At 44.0% G+C, this 13,863-nt stretch overlaps 1 protein-coding gene across 4 annotated transcripts in view; it reads left to right on the top strand.

The window, feature by feature from the left end:
- ABCA1 (ATP binding cassette subfamily A member 1) overlaps window positions 1-13,863 on the top strand; it is a 97,526-nt gene that overhangs the window by 49,222 nt on the left and 34,441 nt on the right. For all 4 annotated transcript variants that reach the window (XM_062609809.1, XM_062609805.1, XM_062609806.1 and 1 more), the window contains 4 exons: window positions 632-823; window positions 8,073-8,156; window positions 12,701-12,941; window positions 13,534-13,673. In XM_062609809.1, the coding sequence (XP_062465793.1) occupies window positions 632-823; window positions 8,073-8,156; window positions 12,701-12,941; window positions 13,534-13,673 (657 nt within the window). The remainder of the gene's footprint in view (window positions 1-631; window positions 824-8,072; window positions 8,157-12,700; window positions 12,942-13,533; window positions 13,674-13,863) is intronic.

Raw genomic sequence — 13,863 nt, 5'->3', positions numbered from 1 at the left:
TGAGATGCAGATCGATCCTATTCAGTTCTATGATGAAAAAGAGACAATTTCTTTTTTTTTTTTTCCTTTTCCACTGGTACATTATCTGCTATGAAACACTGCAAAATGTTTCTCTCAGCACTGAGTAAAGAGGTAATTTAGAGGAAAGCAGAAGGTGATCCCGATTCAGAACAGCACAGAAAATGTGGCGGGCAGATACATCTACAGAGTTTGGACATAGGTCTTTTGCCCTTCACATACATTTGTCAGACGTGTGTTTGGTCACAAGCCTTGTTTTGTCTCTGTGGCTCAGTTCCCAGGAGACTGAAAGTTAGGCAATGTCTGTACCCTTGGTTGGAGGAAATGGCTGTTGTGAGGAACAGAATCACTGCTGCTCTGTGCAGGTTTGTAGAGAAGTGGAGACAGACCCACCTCCCCACAGGACTTCTCCCCTGTATACCCATCAGGGAAACGTGTTTTTTCTTGGAATTGGGTTGTGCATGGGTCAGGGCTGCAAAACCTGTAGGGAAGAATGCCCTCTTACTTTTATCTGGAAAGGTTATGAATGGTTAGTTTTTTCTAGGAGATAACCAATTTTGTGCTATTGGATCTTACACACAGGGAGACTTACATGATTTCTCCACTTTTCCAGGTCCTCTTATCCGGTTACCGAATGCAACTGCGAGATCTCTGTAATAGATCAGCACTGTCTGAATTTCTTACAATCCAAAATCAGACGGTGGCCATGGACTCTGAAGCCTACATTTGCACCTTGCCAAAGGAAAAACTCCATGCAGCCGAACAAGCCTTCCGTGCTAACCTGAATCCTCTGAAGCCCCTTCAGGTGAGTCCACGTGTCCCACCTGTGAGGAGCTATTGTTGACACAGTGACATTTTCTAGAGCTTTCAGTCTAGGAATTCATCCCTGCATTTCGAGAGTGAACTGTTCATTGCCAGTAAGAAAGAAGAAAGATTGTCTTTATCACTGCAGCATGAACAACATTGCTTCTTCCTGTCATTCCTGCCCTTCCTGTTGTAGTATAGTACTTGCAGAGCATAAATGTATGTGGTCTGCAATTCAGTTTGTCAAGAAACATATTTATGCTGAGTAGCAACAAACAGCCTCTTGGCTGTGCCTGTGTTTAGGTCAGATGTTGTGTCTTGGCTGGAATGAACCCTCTGCCCTTATGATGGGTCCACTGAGTGCAGAATTTTTTAGCCACAATCTTTCAGTGTATTCAATTCATAAAAGAAGGCTGAAGTTCTAAAGTCCAGTTTCAAAGATTGACCGATTGAATGGGTTTTGGAGCAATAATTCATTGAACTTAATGAAAATACATTATTTAGGGATGACTGGAGCAGATTTAGCTGTTTATCTAGGAAACCCCAGTGATGCTTTGTTATATGTCTGCAGTATCTGGTAAAATACAAAAGTTCAAGGAAGTTAGTGCTGGAAATATCAGCAGAGAAGAAGGAACCACAGAACCCACTCTGTTACCCTCTAAAACAAACACTCTGTTGTCTGCTGTGGAAGAAATAAACACTTTGGCTGTGTGAGTTTCCAGATTTGATGAGCCTTTCAGGACAGAAAGTCATGTACCACATGCTTGGCTTTGTCCCCAGTCAAAGAGGGTCATTATCAAATACTGGAATCATATTACTCTTCTGCGCAGTACATAGTGGTCAGTTACTTCTCTCCACAGCTCATCTTCTGTCTTCCACATGTCCTCCATCTGTATCTTTTCTTTTCTGCTGGAAGAGCAAGATAATCATAAGTGTTAAGAGATGAGGTAACAGTGCTAAAATTGTCCCCATAACAAAGATAGGCTGATTGAAAAGGAATGTTTATAAGCAGTTTGTTGTGTTCAGTTAGATGTACACATTTATTTTAAATATTTAGAGATGCTAGAATTCTGGGGTTTGAAGAGGTGAAAATAGCCACAAGTAAAATAGTACCACTCAGCAGTGGTACTCTGGGCTCTCTGGAAGCTCAGTCTGTCTTTTTTCATTTGTGGCAACCCCTACAATTTAGATGACAAGCAGGTACTGAGTGTATCTGTGTTTATATCTATATTGTTTGTTGGTGAAAGAAGACAGCAGCTACCCCGTGCCACTTAGCAACAGCGAAGTAGATCAAGACCTTCTGTGCAAATCTAGGGGCCTTCTGAGAAGCTGGCTCATGATTTTGGGCTCAGAGGGAAAAAAAGCTGAGTCCAGAAGCCAGGAGTTCTAAACCTGCTGTGTTTTGTACACCTTGTAAAGGTTCACGGTTCTCCTCAGGAAAATGTCACGGGCTACCCTCTAGGTAAGCTTCTGTAATGCATCAGTGAGTGAAATAAAACCTAACTGCCTTCAATGTAGCTAGGCAAAATGCATAAATTAAATCTAGTATCATGACCAGCACATTTGTAACTTAGTGTTTTTAAAAGCAAAGAAGTGCCTTGACCTGCAGTAATGTCTTTCAACAAAGAGAGAACATTTCGCTCATGAACAAAGGAGGCTTTTGACATAGTTCATTGTTAAAGGCACTATGGGTCAAATCTTGGACATGCACACTGAAGATAGCATATACCGTATCTACTACAGAGCCTGTAAACCAGTGCCAACAATTTGCCCAGAAATTTGTCTTAATTTTTTTGCTTAATCCCCTTGATATACTTCACAGTATGGCATATTTTGGTGAGTGAAAGTAAGGACCAAATTAAATCCAGGTGTACAGCAATTCAGAGGCTTTTTGTTTTGCTCATGTAATAGGATCTGGACTCCACTGGCTGCAGCATTCTGTGATTTATGAAGAGGCAGCATATTAATACGATTAGGTCAGTACAATTAGGGTGACCAGGACTTGCAACTGTGTGCAATAACTGTGTAAATTCAGCCCCAAAGGCTTAAATAGTAATACAGGAGGTTTTGCCACTGGGACAGTAGAGCAGCTGTAGTTTCTTGAACTATCTTAATCCAGAAGACCCAGGCCAGCATCCACCTGCTTGTTCCTGCCCCTGTGCATTCCCATTTGTTGTCCCCTCTGCAAGACGACGCAGGACATTACATCATGGAATTGATCCGGATTAGAAGTGACTTGACCTGATTGTGTGCTTACACAAACATTTGTGCTGAAACATTAAGGGAAGGATAAGGGACGACTGAGCCCAGTGGTCAACACACGTGTGTGTGTGTGTGTGGGCTGAGACCCTGATGTCAGAATCAGCTTCTGCCAGCGTGTGCGTTTGCAGCCTGAGGGAAGCTGTAAGTGTTCTAGGTAATTTACAACAAAACAGTAATTATTAGCATATTACAGATGGAGCACAGTTTGAAAAAGGAAATTAAAATGTATTCATGGTGAAATACACAAACTGTAAATGTCATGGCACTGTTACGGATTTTTTTTTTTCAAAAGAAAAGCAAAAAAAATAAACACTTTTCTTTACATACCTGTTCATCAATTCTATCCGAAACAGCTTGAGTGTTACCCAAAGTGCTATAGAACAGTTAATACAAAGAAAGAATTCTGATTAAAATTTTCTGCAGGGATTTCTAGCTCTGCCACCAATTCTCTGTCTGACTTCAGTTTAGTTGTGTAGGATGAGAAAACAAAGCCAAGCACGTAGAGGCATGATAGGGTGTTTAAAGTGTGTTTCCTTATTCCTTTTTATGTAAGAGCATATTTGGGACAGGCTGTTTAGATCAAAATCCAGCAGAATGTCCAGGAGTGATCACAGGGCACCAATGCAGAGGATCAGCTTTTCTTACTGACTGAGTATTCACTCCATTAGAAGCAACAAGTGTCTAGAAAAGTCAAATTTGCTTTTCCAAGACCCAGAACAACCTTCATCCATTCTCTGAAGCTTTTTGGCCAAGAATGAGTACTGCAGGGCATAGGACATCTTGTACAGCACCCCCCCCCCCCCCCCCGTGGACACATCTTCTTGAGATTTACCTTGCACCAGGTGTACTCAGTGAGGCAGGAGAAGCTGGTTTGAGAGCAACAGTGAAACAGTACCTCTGATTGCATGCACACTAGTTTCCTTCTCGCATTCTTCCTGTGCTAGGCCAGCAGTTATCCCATGGAAGAGCTACACAGTTTGCAAAAGGTTACAGGCACCTACGGTTAGCAAGAGCAGCGGCAATAAATCAGAGGTGTGCCACTGAATTGGTGTTGTGATGGGTGGGGACTGTCTCATATCATAATAAGACCTGTCTATGGGACAGCTTTGCCTCTACAAAATTATTTGTGGGGAAGGTTAAATAACAAAGACAGTTCAGATTGGTCCTATGGGATTTCATTTCTGCAGTGCTGCCTAATAAGGCCTTTGCTGCACTCACTTCCAGTGGTGTGGGTCTGAAATAAGTCATAAATATGTTGTGGCTTGTGTACTGTAATGGTCCTAGAAGGAGTGTGGATGAGCTCATGAAAATCTGATTGTTTTTTTATTCCTTTGTAATACAGGTGGTATTTTGTGATATGGTTAGCATGAACTAAGCATTGAATAATAAACGCATTCCAGTTGAAAAACAGCTTTAGAAAAGGTCTCTTAATGTAAATATGCTGCAACTGAACTTGTGGCTTTCCTTGCTTTTTTGAGAGTGTTTTCAGTCAGGCAGAATGATGTCATGCTTTTAAGCAGCTGTACTTCAGGACTTTGACTCCCGGGAAACAAAAGCAGAGGCTTTAAAGCACATGATTTTTTTTCTGCAAAGTCCAGTGTAAAGTTTCTGCTGAGATCAGTACAAAGTTGTAATAATTCTTTCAAAGCAAACATGACACAGTGTTCTTATTAAGCAAAAACAGTTAGCTGTATTATGCAGACATTGGCTGAATTTTATTGTGACCTCTCAACACTTGAAACACATGCATGTTAAAGAAACACACTCCTGCACGTTAAAGAAATAGAGTTGTTCATCCCTTCTAGCTAGGAGCTGATAGGTGGACTTATTCAAGGCTCCTCTTGATTGTGCAGTCAACTCTAGACATCTCAAGTATTTGTCTCTGTTTTGAGTCTTGTAGCATGCATGTACAGGGTACACTCTCTGCAATCTGTAGCTCAAGAGATTATGATGCCAGCCACTAACACAGTAATTGTATGGGGCACTTCTGTTCAAAACCTGCTACAGCTTTGTCTTTCCACAGCGTGACTGGAAAGGGCAGATGATGGGTTTTTTTGCAGCACTACATTGGAAAATTAGTCACAGTCCATCTATATCCCACTCCCTGCGGTCCCATACGCAAAACCCTGATGTAGTGCAGACACCTACTAATGACACTCTCACAGTGGGACCAAGATGGAGCTGTCTGGAATCTGGAGGACTCTTATGAATGTAATGAACTACTTTACTTGATAAGCCACTGCAAAGTTATTTTCCAGGGACATTCATAACATGCTCATCTGTTCAAAGAGGACTGGCCACTTGTGACTGATTTTTGTCATTGTCTCTGGAGATATGATTTGAGAGGCTCCTTGAGTGGGCTTTAGGGTGCAAAGGGTGGTGGTAACGAAAGCAAAACTCCCTCCAGAGCAATGGGATCATTGCAAGTTCTGATGAGAAATGAACTTGGAGCACTGTGAATTTGTTAGGGGAGAAAGATCAGGATGGTGGGATGTGAAAGGATAGGTGGGTTCTCCTCACAATTCAGTGTAAGGTTTGCAAGGTCTGTGAATCACCTAAGACTTGCACAGTGGGCCAGACTAAAGTCCTGTTCAGCTGAGCGTCCCCTGAGCGCTAGTGCAGCAGTGTTGCATAATGAGACATGTAAAAGAATCCAGCCATGGGGCAAGCGTATAATAACATTTTCTCAACTTAATGTCCTATTCTTCAGCAGTTTGCAACTGAGACTTACTCAGCTATTGCTGGGAACTTGGTGTTCAATAGCACCTGGTAAGCTCCTGTTTCTTTAATGAATTCTTTTAAGCCTTTCTCAAACCCACATTAACTTTCGGTACCTTCAGCATTGCACAGTATCTACTGAATGTCTCCATTTTGACCAAGTTCTGTGTGCAGCAAGTTCTTCGGTTTGTTTTAAACCGATCTTTTCACTGGAAGCCTTCTAGTACTGTATGATGAGGCACAGTGAGTAATTGTCTCCTGTTCCCATCCCACATCCCACTTGTAATTCCACAGACCTCTGTCATAACTTCTATTTGTCCTTACAGGTTCTATTGGAAGAACAGTAGTTTGTTGTTCTTCCTTCAGAAGCCATTCTTACCCTACATCATACTTGTGACCTTTTTCTGTACTTGTGCTCCTTCAGAGACGGAGCACCCAAAATTGCACATAGTACTTCAGAACCAGGATTGCACTGTTGATTTATATTGATGTTGAGCTGTCTTATCATTGTAAGTCTAAGAGATATCCTTCTGAGTGGTAGTGCCACCTGATGGTACTTTGCTGGTCAGAGCCATCAAAGGGTATCTTAAAGTAGAACTGTCTTCTTCCAATGTACTGTACTTTGCAGCACTGAATTTCATATAATATATGGAATAATTTATAACAGTGTGCTAGCATGAGGCATTTCATTAATCCTTTGCAGTTGGCTTTCAACTTTTCACTGTTCTGAGCCAACTAGTATCATCAGAAAAATCTTTCTCATCCACTCTGTTCCTGAATCAATTCCAAATACAGTGAACAACACAAATCTGTATAGAGCTTGATGAGGTATATGGAGGTGAACGAGCACGTCTTACTGTTAGGCATGAATCTAGGAGTTTCTGCCTCATCATGTTGCTAAAGTGGTAGTTCACCTGTGTAGCTTTCATGTTTTCTGACTATATTTCTTTAAATACGTCCTGAAGGTCTTAACCTGCGAGGAGTTTGAATTGCTTTTCTTTTGGCCCTAATGATGTGTCTTTATTTATCTGAATTATAAGGACTGTGTTTAGTAGAAATCCACAGAGGTCAGAGAAACCCTGCCTGAATTTGCAGCTGTCTTTGGAGCAGGCACTAACTGTGCACTCCGAAAAGTTAGCTGGGTCTTAAATGCCCCAAGCAGATCAGTGGAGCAGTGCCTGTTTACACCATCTGGCACTGATCAGGTCTTACCACCCTCCAGTAAATCAACTGGAATAAGTGAAAGCCTCCAGAATTTGCTTCCACAAATTACCCAAAGAAAGATGTGAAAATTGAAAGCTTCAGCCCAAAAGATGTGTGCTAAAATGAAGGGCCTTGGCTGTTCCTCTGTGTGTCACAATGCTCTAACTTTAGCATGCTTTCAGATGCTGCAATGTGTAGCTGCTAATGTGAAATCTTAGGAAATTATTTTAATCTTTATTCCCTTGAGACATGGGTCGTGTCCAAATAGTTCCCGTGAAAGATAATCCAGGTGTGTGAAAAGACAGGGAAAAGAACCCCACAGACCAAAACCCAGGCCCAACAGTTACATGTAGAGCAACTGGAAACAAGGAGTTCCGTCTTCAGTGTGACTCTCTGCTAGAGCAAGTATTTTGTTGAAAACTGTGTTTTCGACTTTCGGAAACCCTGTCAGTCTTGCTCTTGTAGTGATCGCGAGTGTCAGCTGTTTCATGGAAGCTGGTTGTTTTAAAATACATCCTTAGTTTAGATAAAAACCATCCAGGCTGGATGGGAGGACTTGAGTGATGAAGATGACAAACACTGCAGCAGGCGTCCTCTGTATCTGAGCTGGTATTTGTTGAGTCCCGCTAAAAGCCTGTGTCTACCAACTGGCCTTTTCCTCCCTTCTATAGACTTTGCATTCACTTTTTAGCACTGACCTGCAGGATTTCAGTCTGTCCACATGCTGTCCTCCAGGCTGAGCTTGTTTTGTGACCTGGAATGCAAGCCATCCTTTGCACTGTAAGTGTACATGCATGCATTTAGCATTATATTGGGATGATTCTGGTTATACCATCTGTGTACATAAACCTGTGAGGAAGGAAAGGGATGTCCCCATCACATGGTGGGGTGCTGAAGGCCACAGTATTGTAAGCTCAAGGTTGCAGAGAAAGCCAGCTCAGTCTTTCCCATCAAGCACTTTGCTGTGTGAATGGTCCTTACTACTCTTCTTTACAAGAATGCTTACAAGAGTTTAATTTCTTTGTGCCCTGCAGCAACTTCTAGTTTCCTTTTCTCTCTTTCTGCAGAGACTTTCTTTCAATTCATCATTGTGGGACCTGTCAGAAACAGTGGAAGCTCTGAGAGACAGCCTTCGGAAGCTTGTTAAAGAGGTAAGAAGTGACTTCATGTCAGGTGAACACATCACCTTGGTTGCTGTCTTAACCTGCAAATTGAGTACAAGCATGAGTCTCCTTGGTGCAACTCAAAAGTCAAATCCCTTGTTTGTTTTGGAGCTCCCCCCATCCTGCAGCCATTCTCTGTGTCAGTAGAGGCAGCATGCACTTTGCCAGCCCCCTGGCACTTTCCCTCACAAACGCCATAGGAGTTTATCAGATGTGTGGCTAAAGATTTGGGTCCTCAAGAGAGAAGCAGAAATTAATACGTTTTCTGTGGGTTTTGGCTTCTCAGCAGCAGCAGCACAGCTGTTGGGCTTGCAATACATGTGCTGTCTAGCAGTGCCTTGCAAACTGCATGTGAGGTTTGCGTCCTTTCTATTTTTTCATTCAGTTGCCAGCCGTGTCAGGGTTGTTACTTGGTTGTAGGTACTGCTTTTTGGATGTGGTGATGGTACAGCATACAGAAGTGATGTTATGGCTGTTCTAATCTAAATTAGTACCTATGGGCTACTGTTCGCTCTTTGTCTGACCAGCTTTTTAGGGCAGAGATTGTTTTCCAGTCTTTGTGAGGCACTCAGCGCAATGGCATCACGACCCCGGTTGAGATAAAAGCATCATAGCGGTTTACAGAGGCAAAGTGACATTATAGAGACTGCAAGCATTTGTTTTTGCAGGTGAAAGGATGGATTCAGAAGAAGCCCTGAGGGCCTAGCATGAATTAACAGTCCAAATCTTGGGGGGGAGGGAGAGGGCGCTTGAGCCAGCAATTTATCTTAGTTGCTTTTTGGCTGGCTCTGACTTTGAAGTGCTACTACCAGGCAAAAACATTTTCTGCCTTGAAGCAGAAATCGCAGCCATCTAAACTAAACAAGGCTGCCGTCGCCTCCTCCTCCCCCCCATCTCCCGTCTTCCGCGTTTGCGGCAGAGGAAGGGAGCCGAGCGCGATGAACGGCAGTAACCCCTGGGAGCGAGCACCAGAGCGGGTCACTTCAGGTTAGCCTACGCTCCACTCCCACGGAGGGGCAGCTGCCGGGAGCCAGCGCCGTGCCAGCCAACAATTCCTGGCACGCATCCCTCCCCAGTCCCACAACCTGCCGCCGGGTCCCATTTACAGTGAAACTAAGACGATTCCAGGATCAGCTTCGGTTAAGGCCGTGGCAGGGCTCTCGCTGCTAGCAGGGAGGCTGCCGTTCGGAGTTTGACTAAGTTGTTTCCCGTTGCGTCACTTCAGCTCGCCTTTTTTTCTCGTCTAGGATAAAAATAATTGAAACCATGTGATACTCAGTTTGCTGATGTGGCCGAAAGCGTCGCAGGGTAACGTGCCTTTTGCTTGGCAGCTGTTTAGGGTAGGGCTACCTTTTATTCTGCCCTATTGCTGTGCAAACAAAGGCAGCTATTTTCCTCTCTATACCGCGTGAGCGGCTCCAGATGGCTTGACCGAAAGTTACTTCTCATTGTCTGGCAGGCCGATTTCTGTGTGAAAAGGAGGGACTTGCTCCCTTGTTGCAAAGGGCAGCAGCTTGAGGGGGTGGAGAGAACTATTGTTTGTGACATGTCTGGGAGCCTTTCTAGCTCTAATTTTAATTAGAGAATGGTTTGAACAAAATGCTTGTCTCTGAGTACTGGAATTGATTTAATCTGTGTCCCTGGGCTCTTTAAATCAACCTAAGAGAGCAGTTTTAAGTGGTGAGAGCAAGAGCAACTATTAAGAAACCCAAAGCCAGGTCTGATGTTGGAGAGAAACAGCTCAGTAACCCTTCAAACATGAGATACTTGCTTCCAGTATCTCTGCATGTCAGTTGGAATAGCTGGTGCCAAAGATGAAACAAAGCTCTCTGCTCAAACTGTTTTAAAATTATGTGTAAAAAATGTATTTGATAATGCAGTCCCTCTGCAAGTATCATCTGCAAGATGATTAATACCTCATACTTTCATGGGAATTAGCTACGCTTCCTATTTGTGTGCCTTTGCTCATGCTAGGGAGATTACAGTACTTCAGCTAAAGCAGTTGACTTTCTGCTGTGGAAAATTTTACCTGAGGTACCAAAAACTCCCCAAGGCCTCCCTTTGAATTGAACACTCAAAACTGTCACATCTGAAATGCAGCCTTGGCCTTTTGGGTGTCGAATCATCAATTCCAAATATCCACGTGAGCATATGTAATGAGCAAAAGCTGTTGTGACATTATTTTTGTTTTCATTCACATCCCATGAAGCTGGTATCCTGTCAGTCACCCTGAACCTGTGGAACCAGATTGAGTGGCACCAGGGTTCAGACAAAGACAGCAGCGTGTAATGAGGAGACGAAAGTACACTTGAAGCAGTCACTCTGGACAAACATACTGAATCCCCAAGCTTTAGCTGTTCTTACAGCTGTCTTCTACCATATCAATGTGTCATGTGTTTTCAGGCAGCTAAAAATAGAGGTGCCCCGTGTGACACATAGTGGCTGCTGTTCAGCATCCAGAATTTCTGTCCAGGTGCTGGCACATCTAAAGCATGCACAGAAGAACACGAAGGGCCAGGTTTGCCTTCCAGTGTAAGGTTCTGGGCATGCTTTCTTTAGATGAATTTGTATTGAGTTGTTCCAGCACAAAGTCGCTTTCTGCGTTGTTGCTGGCTGGCTTTGTCATAGACTTCAATTATCTGCATTTTCTTTAAACAAATGTGACGAAACTAATACACAGTGAGCAAAACTGGCAGATGGCTTTGGACTGACTCTGTTACTGTCTCTGAAAATGGGGCGGTTGGGCCACAGCATCTGAAGTTGTTTCTGAGATGCAGCTGATGAGCAGTTACAAATAGGTGTCACAGCAGCTCTGCCTGCCTTTTTTAGTGCATGTTGCTGTTCTGGGCAGCACAGCAAGGACATCCAAGTTAATGTCACCTGGTATTTCAGTAGCAGTCAAGGAATCTAGTCAAATCCTAGAAAAGATTTAAAAAGAGAGAGAAGCAGCTGTAAGATGTTACCATGTTACTATATAAAGCTGTGGATTACTGGTCTAATACAGAATACAGATGTAGGTCCTTCCTGCCCAGAAAGGGGTAGCAGAACTGGAAAAAGTTCAGAGAAGGGCAATTAGGACATTTAGAAGTAGCAAGACTTTCACACAAGGAGCAAGGGGGTAGGCTGGGACTTGTTAGCTTGGAAAATAGATGAGTTGGGAATGTCACAGAGGTCTAAAGAGTTGAGTGGCCCAGCAAAAAAGAGGTAGGGATTGAAGGTTCCCTATCTCTTCCAGTGCAAAAAACATGGCAACAAATGGAGCCTGAGCATAAGCAAAGCCAAGTTAAGGACAGGGGAGAGGAGGTTCTTTCCAGTGAATGTGTTTGGTGTTAAATACTTGTGGATGTTCAGAACTCTAGGAGTTTACCATGGAATAAATTCATTGAGGGTTAGGAAATACAATTTCCCCAAGCTGAAAATAAATAGCATCTGGAAGGTTACTTGAGAGAATTATCCTATATTTTGCCCTTGCCTTGTTTTTTTACTACCATCCACTTATTGTCACCATCACAGAGATTACTGAGATAAACAGACTTCTAGTCTGTATGGGCACACCTGTGCTGATGTTCTTACATCTCCAAGCAGAGATGCTTGAGTGTACCATGAAGCCAGTGAGCATAAAGGTGCACTGCTCTTTCCCTTATGCTGAACTTGGCCACATCTCTGACTATGGCAACACTAATGCAGTGAGTGTCTCAGGCTGAGAACCTGGTCCTTTTGTTTATGGCTCATTGCAGGTAGGTGCTTATGCCAGACAGATGAGCCTGGTGTCGGGCCAGTTGGCTAAGAGAAGGCTCCTTGCTATGTCTAGCTGTGTCCACAGCTCATGCTGTGATTAGGCTCCAGGCTGCGGCTGCGCTTGTTTTCATGGGTTTACTGGGAATGCTGTTGTCAATGGGGCAGGGAGGTGCTGAAGCAGGGACAAGCAATACCAGTCTAGGAGGTCAAACTGGCTGCCTGGTGTAAATCAGTGGAGGCTTGCTGACCCTGGTGGAATTATGCCAGGTGACACTGCTGTGGCCTGCAGCTCATCCGGCCTATGTCCCATGGGCTGCACTCACTTCATGTTGTTCCTTCCTCCATCTTCTGACTCAATACACCCCACCGCACTTGGCGTGAAGGGGGTTGCACTGGAATGTGAGCTGTTGAGCAACTGGGAGGAGAAGCAGCTTCCACGTGAGAGGGCAGGAACCATACACAGCACTGGAGGAGGAATCTTGAGAGTAAAGAGCTTTGTAAGGGCACATTCCTTATGCTTGCTTGCACAGAATAGACTTCCTTCCCTCTGTATTCTCCCACTGTGGCAGGGAAAAATGTGTTTTTCCTGGTCTATACTGTTGATGTTATGTTCAAGGTGATTAAGATCTAGATGAACTTAAGGTCCATTCCAACCCTAACTATTCTATGACTCTACAACTCTGATTCTCCTCTGTTCAAAAACAGATGTGTGATTTGAAATAAAGTGGCAGGATCTCCTTTTGCTGATCCTATTCCTATACCTGTTTCCACTCTTCTCCTGCCTCCCCCTCCAGTTGCTGAACATGAAGAGCTGGAGTGACATGAGGCAAGAGGTGATGTTCCTGACCAATGTGAATGCCTCAAACTCCTCTACACAGATCTACCAGGCTGTGTCACGCATTGTGTGCGGCCATCCCGAAGGTGGAGGGCTCAAAATTAAATCTCTCAACTGGTATGAAGATAACAATTACAAAGCACTGTTTGGAGGCAACGGCACTGAAGATGATGTAACTAACTTCTATGATAACTCCACAAGTAAGTGTCACTGTGGCATGACCTAAGGTCCCATCTACTTTGTGGTTTTCATCACTAGTGTTTCCCAGAGTTCCACAGATGAAATCAGGTGGTCCTAAGGGACAGCATACCTTCTGCTGTTTCAGAAAGGCACACCCATGGTGCCTTCTGCACATGCCCTTACGGCCAGAAAGAATATCTACGTGCAAGGGATTTCCCAGGGCTTTGTGCAGAGTCCACAGAAGGATGCGCAGTTGACCTCCTTCGAGGGCAGAGGGAGCACAGGCATGTGCAACCTTTGGAAATCTGTTCTTTTCTGGACAAATTTTGTTCATGCCATGCAGTGGGGCTGTGGGAGTGGTGCAGAGCCAGCAATGTGGCTCTTAATGCTGGAGGCTACTGGAGTGCTCCATGTCTTTGTGGCAGACTGTGGAGGCTTGTACTGAAAAAAGGGGCTTTTTGTGGAGCTTTGCAGTAGAGGAGGGGTTCTGTTGTCTGACAAATGCTGTGCTGTCAGCTGTGGTTGTCCTTGAAGCCCACACAAATGGGTCATATGCCTTCTGCAGTTGTCACCATGCTGTTCAGCCATTCACCTTTGTCCTCTCCTCCTCAGCACCATACTGCAATGAGCTGATGAAGAACCTGGAATCCAGCCCGCTTTCCAGGATTATCTGGAGGGCTTTGAAACCCTTGCTGATTGGGAAGATCTTGTACACTCCAGACACACCAGCTGTAAGGAAGGTCATGACTGAGGTAACTCTAGCTTTATCCTCTGATATGTAGAATGAGGTATGTTCTCTGGCTAAGCTGCACTAGTTAAATTGGGCCCAGACACAAGCCTAGAAAGGATTGCCTGCAAAGCACAGCCTCCCTAGTCTCTCATCTCCCATGCACTTGGTGTTGGAAGGCTCAAGGAGAAAAGGCCAGGTCGAACTCTTCTAGA

Source organism: Pezoporus occidentalis, unplaced genomic scaffold (assembly GCF_034315485.1).
Source record: "Pezoporus occidentalis ecotype Australia unplaced genomic scaffold, CSIRO_AGI_Poc_V1 ctg140, whole genome shotgun sequence".
Classification (NCBI taxonomy): domain Eukaryota; kingdom Metazoa; phylum Chordata; class Aves; order Psittaciformes; family Psittacidae; genus Pezoporus; species Pezoporus occidentalis.
The sequence above is the reverse complement of the archived record's forward strand: the minus strand, read 5'-3'. Positions and strand labels throughout refer to the sequence as shown.